General features: G+C 43.6%; 1 protein-coding gene across 5 annotated transcripts in view; it reads right to left on the bottom strand.

The window, feature by feature from the left end:
* The window catches only part of UBR4 (ubiquitin protein ligase E3 component n-recognin 4), a 138,613-nt gene that overhangs the window by 74,867 nt on the left and 48,916 nt on the right, over positions 1-14,830 (bottom strand). For all 5 annotated transcript variants that reach the window (XM_073007767.1, XM_073007766.1, XM_073007769.1 and 2 more), the window contains exons 36-51: positions 14,399-14,469; positions 14,161-14,308; positions 13,491-13,718; positions 12,682-12,852; positions 10,106-10,288; positions 9,046-9,204; positions 8,553-8,705; positions 7,733-7,960; positions 7,209-7,366; positions 6,059-6,230; positions 5,592-5,793; positions 4,585-4,748; positions 3,913-4,129; positions 2,848-3,064; positions 830-893; positions 262-396 (exon numbers count right to left, since the gene is read on the bottom strand). In XM_073007767.1, the coding sequence (XP_072863868.1) occupies positions 262-396; positions 830-893; positions 2,848-3,064; positions 3,913-4,129; positions 4,585-4,748; positions 5,592-5,793; positions 6,059-6,230; positions 7,209-7,366; positions 7,733-7,960; positions 8,553-8,705; positions 9,046-9,204; positions 10,106-10,288; positions 12,682-12,852; positions 13,491-13,718; positions 14,161-14,308; positions 14,399-14,469 (2,670 nt within the window). The remainder of the gene's footprint in view (positions 1-261; positions 397-829; positions 894-2,847; positions 3,065-3,912; positions 4,130-4,584; positions 4,749-5,591; positions 5,794-6,058; positions 6,231-7,208; positions 7,367-7,732; positions 7,961-8,552; positions 8,706-9,045; positions 9,205-10,105; positions 10,289-12,681; positions 12,853-13,490; positions 13,719-14,160; positions 14,309-14,398; positions 14,470-14,830) is intronic.

Here is a 14,830-nt window from a genome sequence, read left to right as displayed (position 1 = left end):
TAAGTCTTGTTGATCCTGTTAGAGTAACGGAAAAATAAGTACAAACCAGGGGCCCAGTCACTGGTTTATCCTCCGTTTTGAATGGCACTTGAGAATTTCTCAGGACAAACTCTGTAAAATGTAGGTCTAATCTGAATGCTATCCTCTCTCTACCTTACTTTGCTGTGCTGTTGCTTTACAATGAAAAGCTAACTTATTTGATTCCCTGTCAGCACTGCAATTTCCTTTCCTACACAGGCAGCCCTGAGAGAGAACGGTTACCTTGTGGCTGTGGTAGGCCGAGCGGCTGGTGTGCAGGCTGGCCAGAAGGCTCTTGGACTGCTGCTGGACACTGGCAGGTGCTGGCAGGGACAACAACAAAGTGGCCAGCTCCTGAGCGGCATTCTTGTTTCTCTCCTGAGGCAAAAGACAGCAAGGTTATCACTAACCCCACCAACTCAAGGCAGAATGAACTATCTACACTCTGCCTGCCCTTCCTTCCTTCTAGGCCACCAGGGCTAGGTTATGCTCCATGGACTGCAAAGAGAAAAAAAAAAATTCAGAAATTATAATCCTCCTTCCTACCAGATGAAGAAATGGAATCCAAGCTCATGATTCCCAGAAAAGTGTTCTTGTACCAACACGCATCCTATTCTATGACACACGCTCACTATGGGCCCTAAAAGTAGGACATGAGGCCTTAAGCTGAAGACTTCTCTGGAGCTTCTTAGCAAATCAAGATTATGCTACTATAAATGTTCTTTAGCTGCGAGGCCTCAGGGCCTCAGACAACTCCACTGACTTCCTGCCTCTTCAGAAAGCTTCCATGTGCTTTGAAAAAGTGACTTGCCTTCTCGATGATTGGGCCAACAGCAAAGCAGCTTTCCAGGGCTTCTAAAGAACTCACAACCAGCCTGGGGAGACAGAAAACCTGGCTTGAGTACAACACCGTTCTCTCCGCCTTGCGCTTTAGCCTAAGCAAACTATAGTCATGAGGACCTTGGGGACAGCTAATGAATGCCAAATACAAAATCAAAGCACAATAAGACCTGCCACAGGCACCATGCATATCGTTTCCTATGTTACAGGCCAGGAGAAACCTGGCTCCTGCTCGGAGATCAACCTGAGGCCATGTTCCTAATCCGTAACTCAAAGACAGGGCTTTTCTTCCTCAAAAAGGATAAATGTGCTTCCTTCTGCTGCCTGTGGCAGGGATCACTGAGATGGGCTTAACAGTCTTGATGCAATGGGACCCGAAGCTCAGGTGCCCAGAGATCAGTGGGCAAAAGGATACACAAAGGGAAAGGTAAAAACCATCTTCTTATATTGGAAAGTTTAAAGTTATATATGCACAAAGGCATTTCCTATGAGTCCCTAAGTATAGGGGAGAGAACAAACTATTTTTTAGGTGCATGCCAATTGCCAACATTCAAGGGGTAAATACAAAGCATCTTTAGAAAACTGAGCGATTTCCCCTTAGGAAAGGAATAGGAAACCCAACTACTACTATTAAAGGGTACCAAGTAACATGCTCCCCAGGGTTTACTCCTTTCAATTTAATGTGGCATAGTAAAAAGAACAACATCCTGACAGCTGAAGCTCTGGACAGAGAAAGAAAAGTATTCAGAAGGTAACTGGAAAGAAAAGGGTTAAGGGGTAGAGGACGGCAATAAAGAACTAGGGAAGAGGAACCTGAGGCATAAAGTAAATTTGGATAGAACAAGCTCTCTAGTGGGTTATCAGATGGTAGGACTTTGCTGCTAATCCCTCTACCCCGAACCCCCTTTTCATCCACTTAGAAAGGGAGCAGAGGGCACTAGGGTAAGGAAGAGAGAGTTGAGAGAGTGTCTGACATGGCCAACACCAAGAGTGCACTTACGATCCTCCATGTACTCCATTTTTACACAGGGACAGCTCTGTAGCCATGCAATGACCAGAACAGAAAGAAGCAGGAGGACTCTTCAACAGAAGCAGAATCAATGCAAAGCCACACCATTGGTTACACTGCTCTCTGACACACACTCACTCGTGCAGAGAAAAGAAAGAGGGCATACTAACCGGTCCAGCTTGGTTAGGGACTCAGTTTCAGAACTTGGGGGAGAAGCAAAGAAAAAAAAAAGGAAAAAAATGTGAAGCTCAGAGAAACCTGGAAACACATCCTAAGCAACCATGTATGGATAGGGTATCGGGGAAAAAGAAAGAGAAAGGAAGGGAGGGAGGAGACTGCTGGTGGGAGGCAGTGATTCCAAGCAAGGTTATTCTTGTGACTTACAATGTAAGAAACTCAAAATCTTACATCATGAATTATGGTATTTCATCTACCATGGCAAACCAGCAGCTACCTAGCACAAAGAAGCCAAGCACAATGCTTAAGAATGCCACTGTAGGGAGACTTAAGGAAACTCTGGACTCTGCTACAAGAGGCAGCAGACAGCCTCTTTGCTGGCAATGTTATTACCACAGAAGTAGCTACTGCAGAGAAAGATGATGAAAAGATGATGAGCTCAGAATGGAAGGGAGGATGTTTTCCTATCATTTCAGCAAGCCTGGATCCTAATCTAGAATACTGGCTTAAGCATCATCTAGCCTGTGGCCTCTGGCTACTCTAAAGGGTACCTGAGCATTAAGAGAAGGGACAGAACTTCTGCCCAGGGAGAGACTCTGGTGTCACATGACTCTGAGCACATTTTTCAGGCTTTGTCTGCACACTAAAGAGACACTGAATGTGGGCGAGTTGTATGAAAACTTGAAAAAATCCCAGGCTAGCCTTGAGACAGTTACTAGAAGCTGGCTCTCTCAAGACACAGGAAGGTTCTGCAGTGAGTGGAAGATGTAAAAACTGAAGCCACCCCCTGCCAGCACTGGTACCTCTCCAGGACAGTTCCACTGGTCGTAGTGGGGGCAGCTGAGTCGCCATCTCCAGTGCCGTTGCTCTGGTTCAAATTTGAAGGGCAGATGTTGCTGACAGAGGCAGAAGGGAATTCTTCTGGGGGCTCATCGGGCCAGCCAAACTGCTCCTTAGTCTTGCCATAAATTTTTACAGCATCTATCATGGTGACACCTGCTGGATCCACCGAGGCCCCAACTGCAATACGCAAGAGAGGACTTTAGGAAGCACATTCTCTAAAGAGCCACCCCTCCAAATCAAAGACCAGAACAGCTGGAGCAAAGAAGTAAATCACGTCAATTTTACAGACATAGAGAAACTTTATCTTCTGAGATATTCACAGCACTTTAATCGTGTATAGATGCTGAATACATGTGGAGAAAGTTCCAGGGACCGAAAGTCAATTACATCTCCTACCCAGAAGAGTCCCTAATCATCACTGTAAGGGTCCTCTTCTGCTTCAGAGTATTGTATCCCCTACCCCTCACTCCCAAGTGTCTCTACACACTTTCTTTGTTCAAAGTACAGATCATGACCATTCTCACTAACAGCAACTGTATCTAGGAGAAAGAGTATCAGACCGTGGCCAATAATTGACAGAGAAATGTAGTCTTGAGTAAGGCTCAAGGATTTGTATTCTGAGGGTTTAGTTTTCAGTGGCATAGCAAGCCATTGCTAACCATCTCTCAGCCACATGGACCTGAGGTCTTCCTTTGTGCTTTAAGAAAGCCTTGCAATTTCATGTCAATCTGCCTCCTCTCAGCCTAAACACAGAAGTAGCCCCGTTAGTGAGGCAGACACAACACTATAGAAATGAATACTTAACGAAGTGCAGCCCTATCTTTACTGCTACCATGCTCCAGTGTACTCCTTTCCTGTCACCTTGCCTCTTTAATATTTCAAATGAAGCTCAAAGTTTCCTGACAAAAGGACAGAAAAACCAGTAGAGTGGAGAGATCCCAGGATATTGGAGAGTCACAGACCAGTGGCTCCCAATTTTGCAGTCACAATGAGGACAGAGTCTGCACCAGGGGTTGGTGACTCACTAAAGAGGTTCAGCTTCTTATCAGCCTGCAGGGCTTCTTCTCTGGTGAAGGGGAAGTCAAACCAGCGTGAACGACTCAGGTTGAGCTGCATAGTTCTGCCGAAGATCTCGATATACGATGGGGCCCGTTCTATTGCTTGAGTCCCAATCTGGATCCGCATGCCTGTCATCACCATAGTGCTATTGTTGTTACTTATCTCAATGGTGAAGCCTCCAGGCTGTAGGGAGACAAGGCACACATCAAGAAACTAACGGAAGTTCTTAAGTCTGAACTAGGACTCCTTCTTCTCTGACATTGTCTCAACATGTGAAGCTCATTAAATCTCATCCTTTTAACCCCCGGTAATGACTTCCTTGTTTCTAAGACTGGGAAAATAGGAAAAGAGAGCAGATTCTCTTCAATGTCAGGCTTCCTTCTCCCCAGCATTAACAACCTCTTTGGTGTCCTCTACACAGTAATCCTGCTGGTACTGGTGGAAACCCAACCTGTACAAGTCCTTTGCCAAGTGAGTGAGAATATCCATTTTTCTAAGGAACCATTTAACTAGAACCGAGGGTTGTGACTGGGAGTATATACTCCATACTTGCATTCTAAAAGGAGATGTATTCCCAAACCATATTGTTTATGAATCCTTTTACCCAGGGACTGATCCCAGTTCAGTGCCATACTCACCTTGGTGTTGGCCACATACATGCCGGTGGAATTCAGCCGGTGTTTTATCTGTTGTGCATTATAGACCTGCAGGAGGTCATTACCACCAAACTCCACATCTGTCAGCTGCTGGTTGTGTTCAAAAAAGTCAATGGGGAAAGTCACCTGGCTAGACGTGCGGGTTGCTGCAGAGAATCATACCAGATCGTCAGAGAGTCTCTCCCACCTCTGACCCGACACCACTGGTAAAGACTCCTCCCAGACGGAGCCCACACTCACACTCTAATCCAAACAAACTCTGGATTATAACATAATGCCTACATGTGGTTAGCTCTTCAATGGTTGTTATCCCTAACTATGACATGTCCTAGCAATACAAAGAAATCTGGCATTGGTATTGGGTGTACAGTTCATAACAATAGGCTCTCCCGTAACTGGGTTATTTAAAATAAACAATAGAAACTATTTCTTTATAGGAGAATGTAAATGAATAAACCAAAATTCTTTTGAAATGTACTCTAGAGCAAATTTAAGGTAATGTGATGATCCCTGTAATGGTCTTTGCTTAGCTGGATTCGCTCACTGCTAAACTCAAGCTTTCACTTTCCTGAAGAGTCCTCAGTCAGTCAAGTGCTAGACCACCAGCTCAGAGACCTGTGGTGGGCTCTTCACTACTCAGTGGGATATTAACCAACTGAAGAGATCTATACTTCAATCAGTTCCATTCTTCAGGGAAGTCATTCTCCCTAAACCTGGAGAGAGCAATGTCTCAAATAAGGTCCAGGACATAACTCGTTACTAGGCACCAAAGAACCGCTGGCCTGAAACAGGCAGCCAATGGGTGCTTGCCACTTAGAACTGTGACTCTGCTTTTGGGAAATTAGCTAGCACATACCTCTAATTTTACAAAATGTGCAAGTAGGACAGTCACCATTTCTTCACAGATATTTGCAACAGTCTATTCTGAGTCACTGTCTAGAAGACCACCATTCCTACTCCCCCACAAGTCATCTGAGAAGGAGCCTTACTGATTGTAGCTGTTTTGCGCTTTCGAACAGGCTTCATGATGCTGATGACACTGCTGGGCTGCAGGGACGGCTGCAGCCAGTAGGAGGTGTTCTCCACGTTGGCCATGTAAATGCGCAGGCTGCCATCCTCACACAGCAGAATCATTGTTGTCCGCTGCTGCTCATTGCAGGCCATATGCCTAATGGCAACCATGTCTTGGATCTAGGAGGAGAGGACAAAGGAGGGTCATAGTTCCTACACCTACAGATCAGCATCCACACAGAAAAAGAGGCAGAGATGCAACTGGTTTCACGGTCAGTTGAGGGGCTGTACAGAAGGGTGGCAAAGAAAAGGCATCTAGGAGAAAAAGAACTGAAGATCTTTTATGGGCCTCCACTGAAAGAGCTGGGGAAGTGAAATGAATAAACAAATATAAAAAGAGACTAGGTTCACAGCAAAGTAATGAATGGGAAAATCTGGCACTGACCTTTGCTTTAGCAGGAAGAGTCTTAATCTCCTGGATAAGAAAAGTGTCTGGTTTCACCATAACTACCAGCGGCACCCCTGTAGTTTGCTGGACACAGCACACCAAGCCAGGGTGGTTCATCACCTCAGACCACTGGCAAAGAGCAGGAGAAGTCTTACTGCCACCATTGGAACTGCAGACAACAAAACTGGCCACAGTTAGAGTGTCAATCACCATTTAATAGTTCTTTTCTTGACCTAAAAACCATCCTCTAACTGGCTACGTGACTCCAAAGCAATATCCTTGGCCAGGGACTCAGATTATCCACAGGTCAGTTTTATTCCAGGCCATGCACACATGCTCATACACCCCAATGTGTGCTTCCGGCAGGGCAGTCCTCCTTTGGAATCTCCACTGTTGAGGTTCCATGTCTGAAGAACAGGTGGCCCTATGTGCCTAGAGGCTGTCAACTTTAGAGGGCCATGGAGCTGCCTAAGGCAATGACCCAATGTCCTGTCAGGATCTCCAAAAACATCGAGTTAGTGTGAACTGGTATCCATTTTATTTCATCCCAAACCAGGTAATTCCCAAAGAAAGGCCTGAGAGAAAGTGCTATAATGGGTCATGAATGGCAGATAAGAAACAAGGGATGATACCTTAAGCCTCTTCTTCCTCCTCCCTAAGTGAAACTCTCACTACCTTACACACCCCTCTATTATCTGCAAACTTGGTGAAAGTCTCTTCCTCCCCCAAATCCAACCATGCCCCCATTACTGATACATTCTATTTGCTAACAGAGTAAGTCTCCCCCAGGAGGAAAACTTAAAGGGCATTATGGCAGAATGAGTGTCTAAGAGAAATGTAGGTTCCCTTCTCACATTAAAATCACATTTATAACATTAACTATACGTTTTCCTTCTAAGTAACAGTGGACCCCTAAACTACCTCTGACGGCTTGGGGTCTCCACAGTGGAGGACAAACCGTGCAGACAACCCAACCTGCCAAACCCAGATGTTCCTTGATTTTAAAGATATCTAGCAGGGAGGAAAAAAGGTTGGCTGGAGAAAATTAAGTTTCACAAAACTCAGAACAGACAGCAGATAGTGGGAGTGGAGATCCATCATTGAATGTGGACATTGTGGAAGTTGAACATTAAATGTTCATTCCCACCTTTTGATGTTGATGGGGAAGAGTTGTAACACCTCCAGGGTTGTCCTGCTGATGGTGGCTGCAAATGATTTGCCTTGACAATAGCTGAAGAACAACATCTGCAACACGTGGGAGTAGTACACAGACACACCGCCACCCGCCACCTGGCTGTTACTGTCCTGCTGGCACAAAAACACATATTTGCAGTAATTCATGTTGCCTTGGCTACCAACTTCCAGGTTATACTGGTTATTAGTTTTCAATCATGATCAGGTGCTCTCATACTCTAAGCATGAGATCCCTGTGGGTAAATCTTACAAAGACCCTGAGAAAAATGGAACTTGAAGTTGAATTAGTTTAGCCCTAAAGGATAAGAGATTTTGCTATTAGGTAGAAAGTTAGAAGGAAAAACAAAGAAAAAGAAAAAAAGACCCAGTTAGATGAAGTCCACAGAAAAATGTCATAAAAGAACAAAGAGAAAAGAATAGAGGAGTTGCTAAATAATTAAATCTGGAATAGAAGGAAATAGCAACATGTGCTCTAACCTTCAGGTCCTCATGATTGATTTCCAATACATTAGTGACATAGAAGGGTCCCTGCTGGGCACTGCTGGCCTCTTCCATAAGCTGAGTATAGATATACCCAGCTGAAGACATTATAACAATGATGTTCTTTCCCTCCTCATTGAAAAGGAAGGTAACATCTCTTATCTTTGAGCTTGGCAGGAGAAAGTAGAAGGTTGGACTCAAGGCATCAACAGACAGGTCATAAATCTGCAGGATGGAAGAAAAATTAAATAAAGGAAATCTATCTCAGTCCCATCCCCCAAATATCTTAGTGAATCCAAATAGCCAGAACTGACCAATAACGGGCATTCATTCTCCATTCAATAAAAAATGGAGTGTCAGGCACTGGTCTTATAAAGATGAACAGAACACCTTTCACTCTCCTTCAAGGAATGAGTAGGGGACAGACATACATAAATAAATTCTGCGACAAGTATGGCAATAAGTGTGCACTTGGTACAGTGAGAGTAGAACCAGAATCAGTTCCCTATTGCCTAAAGATAGAAAGCGCCTAGTCAGCAACATAGCAAAAGGCAACAAAATATGGCTATTATTTTTAGAGACAGGGTCTTGCTCTATCACCCAGATTGGAGTGGAGTGGCATAATCACAGCTCACTGCAGCCTTGAACTAAGCCTCAAGTAATCCTCCAGCTCAGCCTTCCAAGCAGCTGGTACCACAAGTGCAACTCAAGGCACCCAGTTGATTTTTTAACTTCTGGGAGAAGCTAGCACATAATGATTCTGGATTTAAAAGTAGAAAAATTCTAGAACCACATCAACAAAGAACTGTAACTGTACCTTAACAAAGTCTGCAGTGACAATTGCTAACTCGGTCTGTGAACCAGGTAACCACACGGCTTTGATGATGAAGTTCCCCGTTGCCAACTGAGGGTGCAAAACCAAGTGATCCGAAACAGAGCCTGAGCTACTAAAGGTGAGCACATGGCAGTCCTGGATAATGTTTAAGGAACAAAATGGTGAAAAGATGATCTGGAAAGTGGGCTAATTCATTTCAGAGTTCGATGTTCCCTTTTTTCTCTAATATCCCCTGCCTTCAGACAGTATTTAGACTGTCTAGTAACATTCAGGTTTCATGAACACAAACATTACTTTCAATATTGGAGAAATCTGAAAGATCTGGGAGAAATTCAAAGAAAAATTCCTTTTGCATTTCAGTAGGTTTTAAGTTTTAATCTCAACAACGAATAAGAAAAAGTAGTTCTGAGAACAGGGGAGAGAAGATGACTAGAATCTACAGCTCAAGGATCAAAATCTAGATCAGGATTTTTACCTTTAGCCCACAAACTGCCAAGTAGTCTTCCTTGCAGGGATTTCCTGTGAGGCTCAACACAGTAAAAGGAACTGGGGCAGAAGCCAAGCGGGTCAGAGTCAACTTCCTTTTGCTGGAATCCGCTTGCTTCAGGAGTGCAGAGAGCTGCAGAACAGTGATCTGCAAAGGAACAATGACCAATTTATTCTTACTCCTGGTCCTCTCAGAGAAGTCCAAGCAAGTAACAAAAACTCTTTCAATAGGGATAACAGGTTGCACACTTTTTTCTTTTTTTTTTTTACAGATAAGTCTAGTAGAAAATCCTAGATCAATATTAATCTCTATTTCTCCTGGCTAAAAGCCATGGAATGTCTTTCCATGGAGGACAGAACAGGTAAGTAAATGAAAACAATTTCTCTTTATAAAGTTAGTTCACAAAATAGTTTAAGAATACCTATGTACCACTGTCCTTTTCTAGTTTTCCATGGAACTGTTTTTAAAATGATTTTAGAGTTGTTTTAAGGAGTATCCATATTTTCACTTAAAAGTGAAAACAATATTAGTGGTGATGGAGAGGCCAGAATACAGAAAAGTGTGAGTTAAGATACCTAGCATTCTTCCAACTTCTACAAGCTCTATAAAACAATACAAATTTACTTATATCGTTAACAGAGCTGGGAAGGCAGGGCAGGACTACATAAGCAACACTGAGTATTCCTATTCCAAAAGAAAACTTTTGTCTCTCGGCTTATGCCTGCCAGAGTGACCAAACAGGGCAAGACTGGGAGTCAACCTGTCCTAGGTAACTGCTAGTCATTACTTTTTCCTGAGGGCTTGAAGAATACGTTTTGAGTGGAAATTTAGAAACAGTCTATCCTAGTCATACCAGCTCTAGGTCTAATCAAATCAACTCGGGGTCCAAGTATTTGAAAAGCTCAACAAGATCTGTCCCTAAAGCATTCTTAGAACCCAACGGACTTTTTCCCACAGAGGGCTAATCCGAACGTGGTCATCAAGTTGTTTTGCTTAGCATTTAAGACAATACGACCTAAAGTAAGTGCACAAGAATTGGAGGACCCACCTTGCCCTTCTCATGGCTGACAGCCAAATGTTGGCGGCGCCCATGGGGAGAGGAGAGCACACACATAGCCACCCGCCTGAGCACATGGGCGCTGATCAGCTGCCGGATGGTCTGGCCCTGGTCTCCACTGTAATTCATCCGCACATTCTCAAAGGCACCTTCCTGGGAGCCTAAGGTGGGAACCTGGCAAAGAAAGAAGCAGAGAAAGCGGGCAGTAATGAGGCAAATCAAATCAAGTGGATTCATGCACTATTCATGAGACTGAGACACTGCACCATGGAGTCATCCAAAAGCAGTGATTTCAGCCTTCAAACCATGGATGGCTGGGTAAATTTGTTAAAGTTATTAATAATCCATTAAGAATAACATAGTAAATGTTTTCATAAAGCTAAACTTAAATACAAAGTACTAGTCTTTTAAAAAAAATGTTAAAATGTCCAATCTCTTACAAATTGTGGTGACAGATGATTTTTTTTTTCATTGATCTAACCTGGCAACATAAAAATCAGCAACTTGATGGGTCCCCAACCCAAGTATTTTTTCGCTTCATCTTTAATATCTAAAAACCAACGCTCTAACAGTGTGACTGATCTTACGACTTTAATTTAATTTTTTTTTTTTTTTTGAGACAGGGTTTCACTCTGTCACCCAGGTTGGAGTTCAGTGGTGAGTGCAGTCATGTGATATCAGCTCACTACAGCCTCGAATTCCCAGGTTCAAGCAATCCTCCTGCCTCAGCCTCCCAGGTAGCTGAGACCACAGGCATGAACCACCACACCTGGCTAATTATTTTTGTATGTTTTTTATAGAGACAGGGTTTCACCATGTTGCCCAGGATGGTCTCGAACTTCTCTGGTCAAGTGATTTGCCTACCTCAGCCTCCCAGTGTTGGGATTACAGGCATGAGCCACTGCACCTGGCAAAAACTGTGACTGATTTTAATAAAATGCCAGAATATATATGTGTATGTACATGTATATTTCCAACTGACTATTATTCCCTTAAAAACAGCCAACTTTTGTTGTGTGCAGTGGTTCACGCCTGTAATCCCAGCACTTTGGGAGGCTGAAGTGGGCGGATCATGAGGTCAGGAGTTCGAGACCAGCCTGACCAACATGGTGAAACCTCGTCTCTACCACAATTATAAAAATTAGGCGTGATGGCACACGCCTGTAATCCCAGCTACCCCAGAAGCTGAGGCAGGAGAATCACTTGAACCCAGGGGGCAGAGGTTATGGTGAGCTGAGATCCTTCCACTGCACTCCAGCCTGGTGACAGAGCAAGACTCTGTCTCAAAAGAAAAAAACAAAAAACAAAAAACAGCCAACTTTGGCTGGGAATGGTGGCTCACAACTATAATCCCAGCACTTTGGGAGGTTGAGGGGGGCAAATCACTTGAACACAGTTGTTTGAGACTATTCTGAGCAACATGGTGAAATCCTATCTCTATTAAAAATACAAAAATTAGCCAGGCATGGTGGTGTGCACCTTCAGTCTCAGCTACTCAGGAGGCTGAATGAGGCATGAGAATCGCTGGAACCAGGGAGGCAGAGGTTGCAGTGAGCTGAGATCATGCCACTGCACTCCAGCTTAGGTGACAGAGCAAGACTCCGTCTCCAAAAAAAAAAACCAGCAAATTTATGAGATCTATTCATTTATCTCATTCACAATATTTGTTCACTTCCTTCTTGGAATTGCCACCACTTTACTTTCTATTACTTAACTCTGCTGCTAAAAAAGGCCAGGAAGGCCACATCAGAAGTCATATATTCAGTGCTGAGCAGCAGGTTTTAAAGTCAATAATGACTTATACCTTATAACCAATGTGACATGAGAAACTAAAGGAAAGTTATCTAAAGGACTATATGCAAAAAAGGACAAACATTATTTTGCAAGTTAGATGAACTTTAGAGAAGATACAATAAAGTTCTATTTTCTAAAAATAAAAACTCTCTACTATTCTAATTGCTCCAAAATGGAGTTCCCCACCTCTTGGGGATTCATATATTTATATGAACTAAAAAGGAGATTTATTCTCTTTGTTGGCCAAAATGACCCTGGATTCCCCAGTCCCACTCCTTTTTTTGAGACAGAGTCTCACTCTGTCACCCAGGCTGGAGTACAGTGCTATGATCTCAGCTCATTGCAACCTCCTGGGCTCAAGTGATCCTCCCACATTAGCCTTCCGAGTAGCTGGGACCACAGTTGCTGCGCCACCACACCAAGCTAAATTTTTTGTGTGTTTTTTAGGGTAGAGATGAGGTTTCACCATGTTGCCAAGGTTGGTCTTAAACTCCCAGGCTCAAGCAATCCACCTGCTTTGGGCATCCCAAAGTGCTGGGATAATAAGCACACCCTTGGCCAGTTCTCTTCTTTTGAAGCCACACCTCATATGCTGATTTTTACACTGTTCATAATATGTTCTGGGCATGTCATGATGTCTTAGATTCTAAGTTTTGGACGGCCAAGGATCAACTGCTCTAAGTACACTCCTCAGAGCATCTAGCACACTTTGGAATCTCAACAAATTTGTTGGTTCCCACAGCCACCAAACATCATGGCCCCAAGACACTCACCATCAGCTGGTCTGTCATCTCCACTGCCTTCTCCACTGTGTGCAGCTCACTGAGGGCTTGCTGAGCACGGCTGCTGCTCCCGACAGCTGAAGCTTGCTGGAAGTTGGTTTGAATGGCATCCATAAGGAAATTAAGCATGTCTAACACGAGAGGAGCGAAGGAGAAATTGGCCTGAGAAAAATAGAAAAAATACACAAGTGAAAAAAAAAAGAAAAACAATGGTTAATACTCCTAACAATCATCTTGCCAGTAACTTCCTTCAGAATCCAGCTACTTCACTTCCAGTTTGATATTCTAGCCATCTTCTCATTCTCACAATCCTAGCATTGATTCCAATCAATATGCATTTGCGCTACTAACTCCAGAGCAATCTTTCTAAACCAGGGGTCCTGCACAGATATCCTAATGCGCAAAGGCATCCCTCATACGAAATGAGGTAACTTCTCTCCTATGTGTCTAGAATAGTTTGGGTTTTGTACCATCCTTGGGAAAATTGAGAATATAAACCCTCAAATCATTTTGTATTTTGTTTTCTGTGTTTCAGATAAGGAACCCTGGCCAAGAAAGGGTACTCTAGAGTATGACACAACTAAAATTTATGCTTCCATCACCCCCCATAATACGCCTAATAGTGCTCAGTCATAAATCCTTCCCTCATGATGACAATACATAGTATTTGTATTCACACTATGAAAATGGGTAAAGGAGAAAATGAGTTGCAAGCGGAGCCAAGTGCATTGTTTACTCTCACACCAGTTCAGCAGGCTCTGAACTCTGTCTGCTTACTAGGGAGCATCAGTCTGCCCCACCTGGTTCTGTAATTCTTCCCGGCAGCCCTCTACTGTGCGGCAGAGGCTGCTCTTCTTGGGCTTCTCTTCGTCAGCAACCTTTCCATCACTGATGGTAACCTTGGCTTTGTCAGCTGGTGAGGTGCTGGCATGACGCACTAAACTCTCTGAAATCCTGGGTTCACTCTGAAATGCTGACTCCTTCATGGTAGAGCTCATGCCACTGCTAGGAGTTCTCTTCACCAGTGCCTAGGGACAGAAAACGTCAGAGTCCCTAAGTTCTTGCCTCAAGCACAGAGGAAATACTGCCTGAGATCTCTGAAGAAAATCTGACCCAAAGAAGAAACTGGCTAAGCATTTCAATGTTATCCAAAAGCCTAAATTCTGATCTTCACAATATTCACTTAGTATCTAACTTCTTTATCCACTCACGGTATCAGGCCTTATTATAACATCTGAAATTGTGGGGAGGTCTTAGGAAAAATGAACTACAAGATCTCTAAGGAATTTGCTGGTTCTGATATGCTAAATGAAATGCTTAGGCCACCAACTATACAGATCATCAACGAGTGAGCTGGAACATCTTCCTAGACTCAGGTATCCTAGAGGTGATGGGAATTTTCCAGTTTGGCTTCAGTAATCCCGTGTCACGAACAAGCCACCCTTTACAGCTCAGAGAGGGTCCTCTCACCAAACAGCTGCCATCTTCCTTGGCTCCACAGTCACAGAAGAAGGATCCATACTTGGCATAGGAAATCTCATGATCCTTGTGGCACACCTTAGCACACACTGTGCAGACACCCACCCCATCCACCATTTTGCAGGTGTGACAGTGGTACCTGCAAAGAACAAGAACCAGCAAATAAGCTCAGAAGTCCCAATATTCAGTGCCCAGCAAATCTTCACCTTAAAGGAAGATCTACTCTTACCAATGCTGGTTCATGAATTCTTTCTGTGTGATCGTAAAAGTGCAGAGTTTATTGCAAAGAGAATCTTCATCCTTCAAAAATAAGAAGTCTTTTTAATTCGAAATATACCCCTGTATATAAACACCCACAAAAACACATATGCCTCAACACTCTACGGGGGGGTGAAAAATTGACTCATAAATGACAGGGGAAATCTACCACAACTGGAAACAGCTAGCTGGCTGAAAATCTGTTGTTATTTCAGGTGAGTGAGACCTTAGGGATTTGTGGTTAAGGAAAAAACATCTTATGCTTTCTCTGTAGGGGAGCTTCCACTACCCCCATGAAGAACTTATCCCTAAAATTCCATTTGGAATTAAAGACTGACAAAGCAGGACAAGGGACTCTGGAAAAAGTTTATGAAAAAGTCCTTTCCACAGAGATTAGATCCCC

The sequence above is a fragment of the Chlorocebus sabaeus genome, chromosome 20, assembly GCF_047675955.1.
Source record: "Chlorocebus sabaeus isolate Y175 chromosome 20, mChlSab1.0.hap1, whole genome shotgun sequence".
NCBI classification, from domain to species: domain Eukaryota; kingdom Metazoa; phylum Chordata; class Mammalia; order Primates; family Cercopithecidae; genus Chlorocebus; species Chlorocebus sabaeus.
The sequence above is the reverse complement of the archived record's forward strand: the minus strand, read 5'-3'. Positions and strand labels throughout refer to the sequence as shown.